This window comes from Tachyglossus aculeatus, chromosome 6, assembly GCF_015852505.1.
Source record: "Tachyglossus aculeatus isolate mTacAcu1 chromosome 6, mTacAcu1.pri, whole genome shotgun sequence".
NCBI classification, from domain to species: Eukaryota; Metazoa; Chordata; class Mammalia; order Monotremata; family Tachyglossidae; genus Tachyglossus; species Tachyglossus aculeatus.
Genome location: NC_052071.1, coordinates 58,549,844 through 58,562,464, shown reverse-complemented (window position 1 = coordinate 58,562,464; position 12,621 = coordinate 58,549,844). Strand labels below are relative to the sequence as shown.

The following is a 12,621-nucleotide window of genomic DNA, read 5'->3' as shown; positions in this document are numbered from 1 at the left end:
GTGGAGCCAGGATTAGAACCCATGACCTCTGACTCCCAAGCCCGGGCTCTTTCCACTGAGCCACGCTGCTTCTCGACCACATCTCCTCCAAGAGGCCTTCCCCAATTAAGCCCTCTTTTCCCCGGCTCATTTGCATTCACTCAATCATATTTACTGAGCGCTTACTTTGTGCACAGCAATCAATCAATCAATCGTATTTATTGAGCGCTTACTGTGTGCAGAGCACTGTACTAAGCGCTTGGAAAGTACCATTCGGCAACAGATAGAGACAATCTTCCTTCTGTATTGTCTATGCACCTGGATCTGTGACCTTTGGGACTTTGATATTTGCCCCCACCCCCCCCCCCACCCCCACCCAACAGCACTTAGGTCCATATCTTTAAATTATGCGTAATTACATATTTATATTTATTCGTATAGCATATTTATATATTAAATTGGTAATCAATTATCTATATTAATGTCTGCCTCCCGCTCTAGACTGTAACCTCACTGTGGTCAGGGAATGTGCCTGTTCTACTGAGAAGCAGTGCGGCTCAGTAGGAAATCAATCAATCGTATTTACTGAGCACTTACTGTGTGCAGAGCACTGTACTAAGCACTTGGGAAGTCCAAGTTGGCAACATATAGAGACAGTCCCTACCCAACAGTGGGCTCACAGTCTAAAAGAGGGAGACAGAGAACAAAACCAAACATAGTAACAAATAAAATAAATAGGATAGGTACAAGTAAAATAAATAAATTGGAATCAGAGGTCATGGGTTCAAATCCCAGCTCTGCCAATTGTCAGCTGTGTGACTTTGGGCAAGTCACTTCACTTCTCTGGGCATCAGTTACCTCAATTGTAAAATGGGGATTAAGGCTGTGAGCCCCACCAGGGACAACCTGATCACCTTGTAACCTCCCCAGCGCTTAGAACAGTGCTTTGCACATAGTAAGCGCTTAATAAATGCCATTACTATTATTATTATTATTATTACTGTAGTTTCCCAAGTGCTTAGTACAGTGCTCTGCACGCAGTAAGCGATCCATTCATTCATTCAATCGTATTTATTGAGCGGTTACTGTGTGCAGAGCACTGGACTAAGCGCTTAAATATGGTTGATTGATTGACTGACTGAACTAACACTGAGTGGAAGCTCCTTCTGGGCAGGGACCCAAAGGATTGACTTCTGAGGATGAGAGAAGAGGAACTAGCCAGAAGGAATTCATTCCCTGTCAGGCTTTAGAAAACCCAGGTTTCTGAACTTCGTCTGACTTCAAGTCTCCAAGACTGAGCCCCCTTTTCCCTCTCCTCCTCCCCATCAATCAATCAATCAATCAATCGTATTTATTGAGCGCTTACTGTGTGCAGAGCACTGGACTAAGCGCTTGGGAAGTACAAGTCGGCAACACATAGAGACGGTCCCTACCCAACAGCAGGCTCACATCCCCCCCCCCCCCCCCCCCCCCCCCCCCCCCCCCGGCCCTACCTCCTTCCCCTCCCCACAGCACCTGTATATATGTTTGCACCGATTTATCACTCCATTTATTTAACTTGTACATATTTACTATTCTATTTATTTTGTTAATGATGTGCATTCAGCTTTAATTCTATTTGTTCTGACGACTTGACACCTGTCCACATGTTTTGTTTTGTTGTCTGTCTCCCCCTCCTAGACTGTGAGCCCGCTGTCCATCTCTATATGTTGCCGACCTCTACTTCCCAAGCGCTTAGTACAGTGCTCCGCACACAGTAAGCGCTCAATAAATACGATTGAATGAATGAATGAATGAAAGTAAGCTTAGTACAGTGCTCTGCACACGGTAAGCGCTCAATGAATACGATTGAATGAATGAATCAATCAGTTGTATTTATTGAGCGCTTACTGTGTGCAGAGCACTGTACTAAGCGCTTGGGAAGTCCAAGTTGGCAACATACAGAGACAGTCCCCACCCAACAGTGGGCTCACAGTCTAAAAGGGGGAGACAGAGAACAAAATCAAACGTACTAACAAAATAAAATAAATAGAATAGATATGTACAAGTAAAATAAATAGAGTAATAAATATGTACAAACACATATACATATATCCATATAAATAAATGGAAGTATGCTTAGTACAGTGCTCTGCACACAGTAAGCGCTCAATAAATACAATTGAATGAATGAATGGAAGTAAGCTTAGTACAGTGCCCTGCATACGGTAAGCGCTCAATAAATACGACTGAATGAATGAATGGAAGTAAGCTTAGTACAGTACTCCGCACACGGTACGCGCTCAATAAATACGATTGAATGAATGAATGGAAGTAAGCTTAGTACAGTGCTCCGCACACGGTAAGCGCTCAATAAATACGACTGAATGAATGAATGGAAGTAAGCTTAATACAGTGCTCTGCACACGAGCTGTGTTTCAAGGGTATTCTGCAATATTACGAAGACCTATGTCAGGAAGTGCCTTCGGTATTTGTGAATTTGATGACACCCAAAATGAAGAAGGTTAGTAATGCCAACAGTATGTTTAAATTTTCATTTTAGACAATTTTGTATTACTATAAATCAAGGTGATATTCTTCTTCCTACTTAGACTGTGAGCCCCGTGGGGGACAAGGACTGGGTCCTACCTGACTAACCTGTGTCTAGCCCAGCGCTTACTACAGTGCTTGGCACTTAGTAAGCAGTAGGAGACAGGAATAGAGTTAGCAGATCTTCTAGACGGTGAGCTCGTTTTGGGCAGGGACTGCCTCCGCTGCTGCTGACCTGTACTTTCCAAGCGCTTAGTACAGTGCTCTGCACACAGTAAGTGCTCAATAAATATGATTGAATGAATGAATGAAGGGAGGAAGACAGCTAGCTGGGCGGATGTGCGGAGGGAGGGCATTCCGGGCCAGGGGGAGGATGGGGGCCGGGGGTCGACGGCGGGACGGGCGAGAACGAGGCCCAGTGAGGAGGTGAGCGGTGGCAGAGGAGCGGAGGGTGCGGGCTGGGATGGTAGGTAGGAGGGGGCAAGGGGATGGATGGACAGCCTTGAAGCCGAGAGAAGTGGGGGAGGCCTGGTGAGCCCACTGTCGGATAGGGACCGTCTCTCTATGTTGCCAACTTGTACTTCCCAAGCGCTTAGTACAGTGCTCTGCACACAGTCAGCGCTCAATAAATACGACTGACTGAATGAATGAATGGTGGGAAGAGCCCAGGCCTCCCCTCCGGACTGCAAGCTTGTTTTGGGCTGGGCTGTTTACTGTTCCACTGTACTCTCCCAAATGCTTAGCACAGTGCTCTGCACACAGTAAGCGCTCAATAAATAGGACTGACTGAATAGTAATAATGATGGTACTTGTTAAGCGCTCTCTGTGTGCCATGCACTGTACCAAGCACAGGAGTGGATATAAGCAAATCGGGTTGGGCACAGTCCCTATCACATATGGGGCTCACAGACTCAATCCCCATTTTGACAGGTGAGGGAATTGAGGCCCAGAGAAGTGGACTGACTTGCCCAAGGTCACACAGCAGGTAAGTGGCAGAGGATTCATTCAATCGTATTTATTGAGCGCTTACTGTGTGCAGAGCACTGTACTAAGCACTTATGGCTCCTCAATTACTAGAGGGTAGAGGTATAGAGAGGTAGGGAACTAAACCCCATTTTATTATTATCATCAAGTGCCGTGGAGTCTTTTCCGATTACATTTTGTCCAGAAGGTCCCGTCTTCTGCTAAAATCCGTAACCCTTCTCCCGGTTCTTCCGTTATCGTCGTTCCGGTCTCTATCCACGTTTTCCCTGGACTTTTCCTCGCATGAGTGTCTGCCCACTGTTGGGTAGGGACCATCTCTCTATGTTGCCAACTTGTACTTCCCAAGCGCTTAGTACAGTGCTCTGCACACAGTAAGTGCTCAATAAATACGCTTGACTGATTGATTCTCCAGAGAATCGGTCCTCCTGATTCTGTGTCCACATTATGCTCACCTAGGTCGAGTCATTTGGCCTTCCAATTTACAGATGGGGAAACAGATGGCGAGGTGAACAACCTTGCCCAAGGTCACAGGGCGGGCCAGGGGATTGGAAGCCGGTTCTCCAAACCCTTCACTCTCCCAAGCGCTTAATACAATGTTCTGCCCACAGTAAGTGCCCCATAGGTAGGAGTGATCGATGGATTAACGTTCTTCCTGCCCTCCCTCTCGGCCCAGCAGAGTACACTGGGAAGGGGGGAGGGAAGGGGGGGAGGGAGGGAGGGAAGGAAGGGAGGGAGGGAGGGAAGGGAGGGAAGGATGGAGGAGAGGGAGAGAAGAAAGGTAGGAGAGAGGGAAGGAAGGAGGGGAGGAAGGGAGGGGAGGGAAGGAAGGAGGGGGGGGGAGGGGAGGGAGAGAAGGAAGGAGGAGAAGAAGGATGGAAGGAGGGGAGGGAAGGAAGGAAGGAGGGGAGGGGGGGAAGAAAGGGAGGGAGGGAAAGAGGGAAGGGAGGGAGGGAGGGAGGGAAGGAGAAAAGGAAAGAAAGAAGGGAGGGAGGGAAGGACAAGGAAGAGGAGGGGGGAGGATAAGGAAGAGGAGGGAGGGGAGAACACGGAAGAGAGGGAGGGGAGGACAGGGAAGAGGAGGGAGGATAAGGAAGAGGAGGGAGGGGAGGACAAGGAAGAGGAGGGGGGAGGATAAGGAAGAGGAGGGAGGGGAGGACAAGGAAGAGACGGAGGGGAGGACAGGGAAGAGGAGGGAGGGGAGAAGGAAGGGGAGGGGAGGAGGAGGAAGGGGAGGAGGAGGGAGGGGAAGAGGAGGGAGGGGAAGAGGAGGGAGGGGAAGAGGAGGGAGGGGAGGAAGAGGGAGGGGAAGAGGAGGGAGGGGAAGAGGAGGGAGGGGAGGAAGAGGGAGGGGAGGAAGAGGGAGGGGAGGAAGAGGGAGGGGAGGAAGAGGGAGGGGAGGAAGAGGGAGGGGAGGAAGGAGGAAGGAGGGGAGGAGTGGGCGGGGAAGAGGAGGGAAGGGAAGACGGGGAAGAGGAGGGAGGGGAGAAGGAGGAAGAGGAGGGAGGGGAGGACGGAGGGAAGGAGGGAGGGAGGGGAGGGGAGGGGAGGAGGGAGGGAAGGGGGGAGGGAGGGAAGAGGAGGGGGAGTGGACGGGGAAGAGGATGGAGGGGAGGGAAGAGGAGGGAGAAGGAGGGAGGGAAAGGAGAGGAGGAAGGAGGGAAGGGGGGGAGGAAAGGGGGGAGGGCGAGGTGAGCGGCGCTTCGAAGAGAGCTTCGCACACATAGTGAGCGCTGGCGACACGGTGCCGCTGTTATTACAGTTGGGGGGGTGCGCACCTACCGGTGCCAACGACGATCAGCTGCAAGTCGGGCGGGAGGCCGCACGCCATCGCCGAGGCCCGGGCGGGAGGGAGGGAGGGAGGGAGGGAGGGAGGGACGGCGGGCGGGAGGGCGCGCGCGGGGCACGCCGGGACTTGGAGTGCGCGCCGGGGGCGGGGGGCGGGCGCGGGGCACGCTGGGAGTTGTAGTGCTCGGAGGCGGGGGCGGGGGGGTGGGCGCGGGGCACGCTGGGAGTCGCAGTGCTCCGCGGCGGCAGTGAGCGGGCGCGGGGCCCGCTGGGAGTCGTAGTTCCCGGCGGCGGCGGCGGGGATCGGCGCGGGGCCCGCTGGGAGTCGTAGTTCGCGGGGGGGCGCGGGGCCTGCTGGGAGTCGTAGTTCCCCTAGGACCCCGGCAGGGAGGTCACGGGAAGCGTTTCATTCATTCATTCGTTCAATCATTCATTCATTCCATCGTATTTATTGAGCGCTTACTGTGTGCGGAGCGCTGGGCTGAGCGCTTGGGAAGGACAAGTCGCCCACCTAGAGAGAGAGAGGTCACGGGAAGCATTTCATTCATTCATTCATTCATTCATTCAGTCAATCATTCAATCACCTGTATAGATGTATATATGTTTGTACATATTTATTACTCTATTTATTTATTTTACTTGTACATATCTATTCTATTTATTTTATTTTGTCAGTATGTTTGGTTTTGTTCTCTGTCTCCCCCTTTTAGACTGGGAGCCCACTGTTGGGTAGGGACTGTCTCCAGATGTTGCCAATTTGTACTTCCCAAGCGCTTAGTCCAGTGCTCTGCACACAGTAAGCGCTCAGTAAATACGATTGATGATGATGATGATGATGAATCATTCATTCATTCGATTGTATTTATTGAGCGCTTACTGTGCGCGGAGCACCAGACTGAGCACTTGGGAAGGACAAGTGGGCCACATAGAGAGACGGTCCCTACCCTGTATTTATGTCCTGTATATATGTATATATGTTTGTACGTATTTATTACTCTATTGATTTTACCTGTACATATTTATTCTATTTCTTTTATATTGTTAATGTGTTTTGTTTTGTTCTCTGTCTCCCCCCTTTAAGACCGTGAGCCCGTTGATGGGTAGGGACTGTCTCTCTATGTTGCCAACTTGGACTTCCCAAGCGCTTAGTGCAGTGCTCTGCACACAGTAAGCGCTCAATAAATACGATTGAATGAATGAATGAATGGATACTGTGTGCAGAGCACTGGACTAAGCGCTTGGGAAGTAGAAGTGGGCCACATAGAGAGACGGTCCCTACGCTGTATATATGTCCTGTATATGTGTATGTAGATTTGTATGTGTTTATTACTCTATTTATTTTACCTGTACATATTTATTCTATTCATTTTATTTTGTTAATACGTTTTGTTTCGTCGTCTGCACGCAGTCAGCCCTCGATAAATACGATTGACTTGAATGAATACAGATTTATTACTCTGTTTATTTTACTTGTACGTACTTATTACACTATTTATTTTACTTGTACATATGTACTATTCTATTTATTTTATTTTGTTAATATGTTTTGTTTTGTTGTCTGTCTCCCCCTTCTAGCCTGTGAGCCCGCTGTTGGGTAGGGACCGTCTCTCTATGTTTTCAGCTTGTACTTCCCAAGCGCTTAGTGCAGTGCTCTGCACACAGTAAGCGCTCAATAAATACGGTTGAATGAATGAATGAATGGATACTGTGTGCAGAGCACTGGACTAAGTGCTTGGGAAGTACAAGTCGGCCACATAGAGAGACAGTCCCTACCCTGTATATATGTCCTGTATATATGTATATATATATGTATATATGTTTGTACGTGTTTATTTTACCTGTACATATTTATTCTATTGATTTTATTTTGTTAATGTGCTTTGTTTTGTTCTCTGTCTCCCCCTTCTAGACTGTGAGCCCACTTTTGGGTAGGGACCGTCTCTCTATGTTGCCAACTTGGACTTCCCAAGCGCTTAGTCCGGTGCTCCGCACACAGTAAGCGCTCAATAAATATGAATGAATGAATACTGTGTGCGGAGCACTGGACTAAGCGCTTGGGAAGTACAAGTCGGCCACATATATAGAGACGGTCCCTACCCAACAACGGGCTCACAGGCTAGAAGGGGGAGACGGACAACCAAAGAAAACATATTAACAAAATAAAATAAATCTGAATAGTAAATATAATAATAATAATAATAGCATTTGTTAAGCGCTTACTATGTGCAAAGCACTGTTCTAAGCGCTGAGGGGGAAACAAGGTGATCAGGTTGTCCCATGGGGGGCTCACAGTCTTCATCCCCATTTTACAGATGAGGGAACTGAGGCTCAGAGAATTGAAGTGACTTGCCCAAGGTCACACAGCAGACATGTGGCGGAGCGGGATTCGAACCCATGACCTCTGACTCCAAAGCCCATGCTCTTTCCACTGAGCCATGCTGCTTCCCTAATTTATATGTACAAGTAAAATAAATAGAGTAATAAATCTGTAATTATTGAGCGCTTACTGTGTGCAGAGCACTGGACTAAGCGCTTGGGAAGGACAAGTCGGCAACGTAGAGAGACGGTCCCTACCCAACAGCGGGCTCACAGGCTAGAAGGGGGAGACAGACAACAAAACAAAACATATTAACAAAATAAAATAAATAGAATAGTAAATATATGCAAGTAAAATAGAGTAATAAATCTGAATAGCAAATATGTACAAGTAAAATAGAGTAATAAATCTGTATTCATTCATTCAATTCAATCGTATTTATTGAGCGCTGACTGTGTGCAAAGCACTGTACTAAGCGCTTGGGAAGTACAAGTCGGCAACATATAGAGACGGTCCCTACCCAACAACAGGCTCACAGACTCACGGGCACAGTGCTCTGCACATAGTCAGCGTTCAATAAATACGATTGAATGAATGAATTAATGAATTAATTAATAGAAGGGGGAGACAGACAACAAAAGAAAACATAACAAAATAAAATAAATAGAATAGTAAATACGTGCAAATAAAATGGAGTAATAAATCTGAATAGTAAGCATGTACAAGTAAAATGAATAGAGTAATAAATCTGTATTCATTCATTCACTCAATTCAATTCAATCGTATTTATTGAGGGCTTACTGTGTGCAAAGCACTGTACTAAGCGCTTGGGAATTACAAGTTGGCAACATCTAGAGATGGTCCCTACCCAACAGCGGGCTGACAGGCTAGAAGGGGGAAACAGACAACAAAACATATTAACAAAATAAAATAAATAGAATAGTAAATATGTACAAGTAAAATAGAGTAATAAATCTCAATAGTAAATATGTACAAGTAAAATAGAGTAATAAATCTGAATAGTAAATATGTACAAGTAAAATAAGTAGAGTAATAAATCTGTATTCATTCATTCATTCATTCAATTCAATCGTATTTATTGAGCGCTTACTGGGTGCCGAGCACTGTACTAAGCGCTTGGGAAGTACAAGTTGGCCAGATATAGAGACGGTCCCTACCCAGCAGTGGGCTCACAGTCTAGAAGGGGGAGACGGACAACAAAACAAAACATATTAACAAAATAAAATAAATAGAATAAATATGTACAAGTAAAATAAATAAATAAATAGAGTAATAAATCACAGCCTAGCAGGGGGAGATGGACAACAAAACAAAACATATTAACAAAATAAAATAAATAGAATAAATATGTACAAGTAAATAAATAAATAAATAGAGTAATAAATCCGTACAAACATATATACATATATACAGGTGCTGTGGGGAGGGGAAGCAGGTTAGGTGGTGGGGATGGGGAGGAGGAGAGGAAAAAGGGGGTTCAGTCTGGGAAGGCCTCTTGGAGGAGGTGAGCTCTCAGTAGGGCTTTGAAGCAGCGTGGTTCAAGGACAAGAGCCTGGGCCTGGCAATTGGAGGTCGTGGGTTCGAATTCCGCCTCCACCACTTGTCTGCTGGGTGACCTTGGGCAAGTCACTTCACTTCTCTGTGCTTCAGTGACCTCATCTGGAAAATGGGGACTGAGACTGTGAGCCCCACATGGGACAACCTGGTCACCTTGTATCCCCCCAGCACTTAGAATAGTGCTTTGCACATAGTAAGCGCTTAACAAATGCCATTATTATTATTCTCTGTGCCTCAGTGACCTCATCTGGAAAATGGGGATTGAGACTGTGAGCCCCACGTGGGACAACCTGTACTTCAATGATGGGGTAGATAGCTACAAGTTAATCAGGTTGGACACAGTCCACATCCCACAAGGGACTCCCAGTCTTAATCCTCATTTTACAGATGAGATAACTGAGGCACAGCGAAGTGAAGTGACTTGTCCAAAGTCACACAGCAAACAAGTGGCTTATTCTCTTCAAAACCCTACTGAGAGCTCACCTCCTCCAGGAGGCCTTCCCACACTGAGCCCCCTTTTTCCCCTCCTCCTCCCCATCCCCCCCGCCTTACCTCCTTCCCCTCCCCACAGCACCTGTATATATGTATATATGTTTGTACAGATTTATTCCTCTATTTATTTTACTTGTACATATTTATTCTATTTATTTTATTTTGTTAATAAAAATATTCCTTCCTCTCCCCCTCCTCCCCCTCCCCATCCCCCCGCCCTACCCCCTTCCCCTCCCCACAGCACCTCTATGTATGTATATATGTTTGTACGGATTTATTACTCTATTTTATTTGTACAAATTTATTCTATTTATTTCATTTTGTTAATATGTTTTGTTTTGTTGTCCGTCTCCCCCTTCTAGACTGTGAGCCCGCTGTCGGGGAGGGACCGTCTCTAGATGTTGCCGACTTGGACTTCCCAAGCGCTTAGTACAGTGCTCTGCCCACAGTAAGCGCTCAATAAATACGATTGAATGAATGAAAGTGGAGGAACCAGGATTAGAACCAAGGTGCTTTTGACTTCCAGCCTTGTCCTCTCTCCATTAGGCAACACTGCTTCAAACCCAAAGTCCCAAACCTGTTCCCTGCCCACAGGGAGTCCCTACCAACTTGTACTTCCCAAGCGCTTAGTCCAGTGCTCTGCACACAGTAAGCGCTCAATAAATACGATTGAATGAATGAAATTATTATTATTATTATTAAAATATAACAATCAACAGACACATTCCCTGCCCACAATGAGTTTACAGTGTAGAGGAGGAGGCAGACATTAATATAAATATATACATTAAGAATATGTACAGAAGTGAACCTTATCACCTTGTAACCTCCCCAGCGCTTAGAACAGTGCTTTGCACATAGTAAGCGCTTAATAAATACCATTAAAAAACAAAAAGGGAACAAGTCAGGACGACGCAGAAGGAAGAGGAAGAAGAGGAAATAGGGGGCTTAGTCAGGAAAGGCCTCTTGAAGGAGACGTACCTTCAATAAGACTTTGAAGCAGGGAGAGAGTAACTGTCAGTCGCTTAGTAATTGCCCACGAGGCTCCTAAAATAACTGCTCCAAATAAAAAACCCCCAAAACACATCAATCTTAAAAAGCAGCAAACAGATCCCTGCGAAAACCCAGAAAAACCATTAATGCCCAAACGACCAGCCTCATTTTTATCCTCTCCGTGAGCAGCGAGCTTTGAAATTCGGACGAAGTAAAGTTTGCACGGCAAATCTGAGGAAATTTTGTTTTTAAATAACTTCCCCTCCTCCGCTCAAAGAAGTAGAACGGCTTCGAAGAAGGAAAAACTAGGCATTTTTTTTTAAAAAAGGAAGTAAACGAACAACTGGCTGTCCCGTTTACCGTGACTTCGCGTCGAGGATTTTCGTGCGTTCGTCTGAACTCGATTAGTCGCTGCCGTTGAAGTGATTTGTAACAAATTAGTTCAAAGCAGGGTGATGATCAAAACAGACGAAAAAATAATTTGTCGAATGATGGAATGCAAATGAATGGTGTTTTGTACCTAATCTTTTCAATGAGGTTCTTGAATGTGTTTTGGCAATTCTAATTGATCGGGTATGAGTTCAATGAAATATAGGGAAATTTTGTAACCGATCCATTGGTTTTGCAGTTTAATTATGTTCCCGTACACTTCTATTTGTTTCTAACGCATGGGATTCATTGGTAAAATGAATGCCCATTTTGTGGTCTGTTATGCAGAAAATGTTCAATCCAGTGTTTGATTTACTCGGTTAAATCTTCTTTATTAGATGTGTTTATTCATCCATGCAGAATTGGGTATGCTGCTCTCTGTTACTGTGGCATTGCAATTAAGGAACTGAAGACACACAAAAAAAATGGGAAGTCACTCTCTAAAAGTTCATGAAATTCCCACCAAAATTATTCAGATATTTATGTGGTTTTTCCCATGATTTTTTCTACCTCTCTGGGAAAATGCAAATGCGTTCGGAACTCTTTCTGCTCTGAAAAGCTGATAAATTTAGCAGTTAGGCAGCATGAATGATCATTTTGTCAAAGTAACTGGTACATAAGACGGATTTTTGATCCAGCGGATAATGACTGCTGTCATGAAATTGATTGTCGTCTCAGGAACGAAACTAACAGGAACTCGGAAGAATTTGGGTTTTAATCAATAGAGCGTGTGATGAACGAGAAAATATTTATGCACTTTCGAGGTGGGAACAGCCTGAAATTTCACGCAGGCGTCCTTTTAAACGGATCTATTTTGTATTTATTTATATCTCATGGATTCATTCCCGAGTATTCTTCTATTAGCATTGTGCACTGGGAAGAGCCTGAAATTTCACGCAGGCGTCCTTTTAAACAGATCTATTCTGTATTTATTTATATCTTATGGATTCATTCCCGAGTATTCTTCTGCTAGCATTGTGTGCCATTCAGATCATCCTAAAGCTTGCTGATTTTCGACATTGCAATCGGCGTTGGAATAGCAAGAATTCTTACGCTTGTGAATTTTGTCGCTAACCACGGTCTGGTTCACGTCAGATTTCCTTCCAACCCTTTGTGCATTAAAAAAATAAAATAAAAGATTTTAGTTTGGGAGTTTGGGCCTTGTAATAAGGTATTAATAGGCTGTTGGCCGACTCGTTATATTCCACAGACTTTTAAGGTTTTCAGACAGAAATACTTTCGCGGGGTCGGAACTATTTTAGGAACAGCTCCATAAGGGAGTAACAGAAGCTGAAATTGTAAATGTGACACCCTCCCTTTATATGATTTAGAAGCAGCGTGGCTCAGTGGAAAGAGCCCGGGCTTTAGAGTCAGAGGTCATGGGTTCAAATCCCGGCCCCCCCACTTGTCAGCTGGGTGACTTTGGACAAGTCACTTGACTTCTCTGGGCCTCAGTTCCCTCATCTGGAAAATGGGGATTAAGACTGTGAGCCCCACGTGGGACAACCTGATCACCTTGTATCCCCCCAGCGCTT

The 12,621-nt window shown here is 45.8% G+C and overlaps 1 protein-coding gene across 1 annotated transcript in view; it reads right to left on the bottom strand.

Annotated features, from left to right (window-relative positions):
* Nucleotides 1–5,322, bottom strand: part of CHM (CHM Rab escort protein) — a 125,395-nt gene extending 120,073 nt beyond the window's left edge. Inside the window, exon 1 of the mRNA XM_038747921.1 lies at nt 5,272–5,322. Coding sequence (XP_038603849.1) covers nt 5,272–5,320 — 49 coding nt within the window. The 5' untranslated portion in view covers nt 5,321–5,322. The remainder of the gene's footprint in view (nt 1–5,271) is intronic.
* Nucleotides 5,323–12,621: the final 7,299 nt, after the last annotated feature.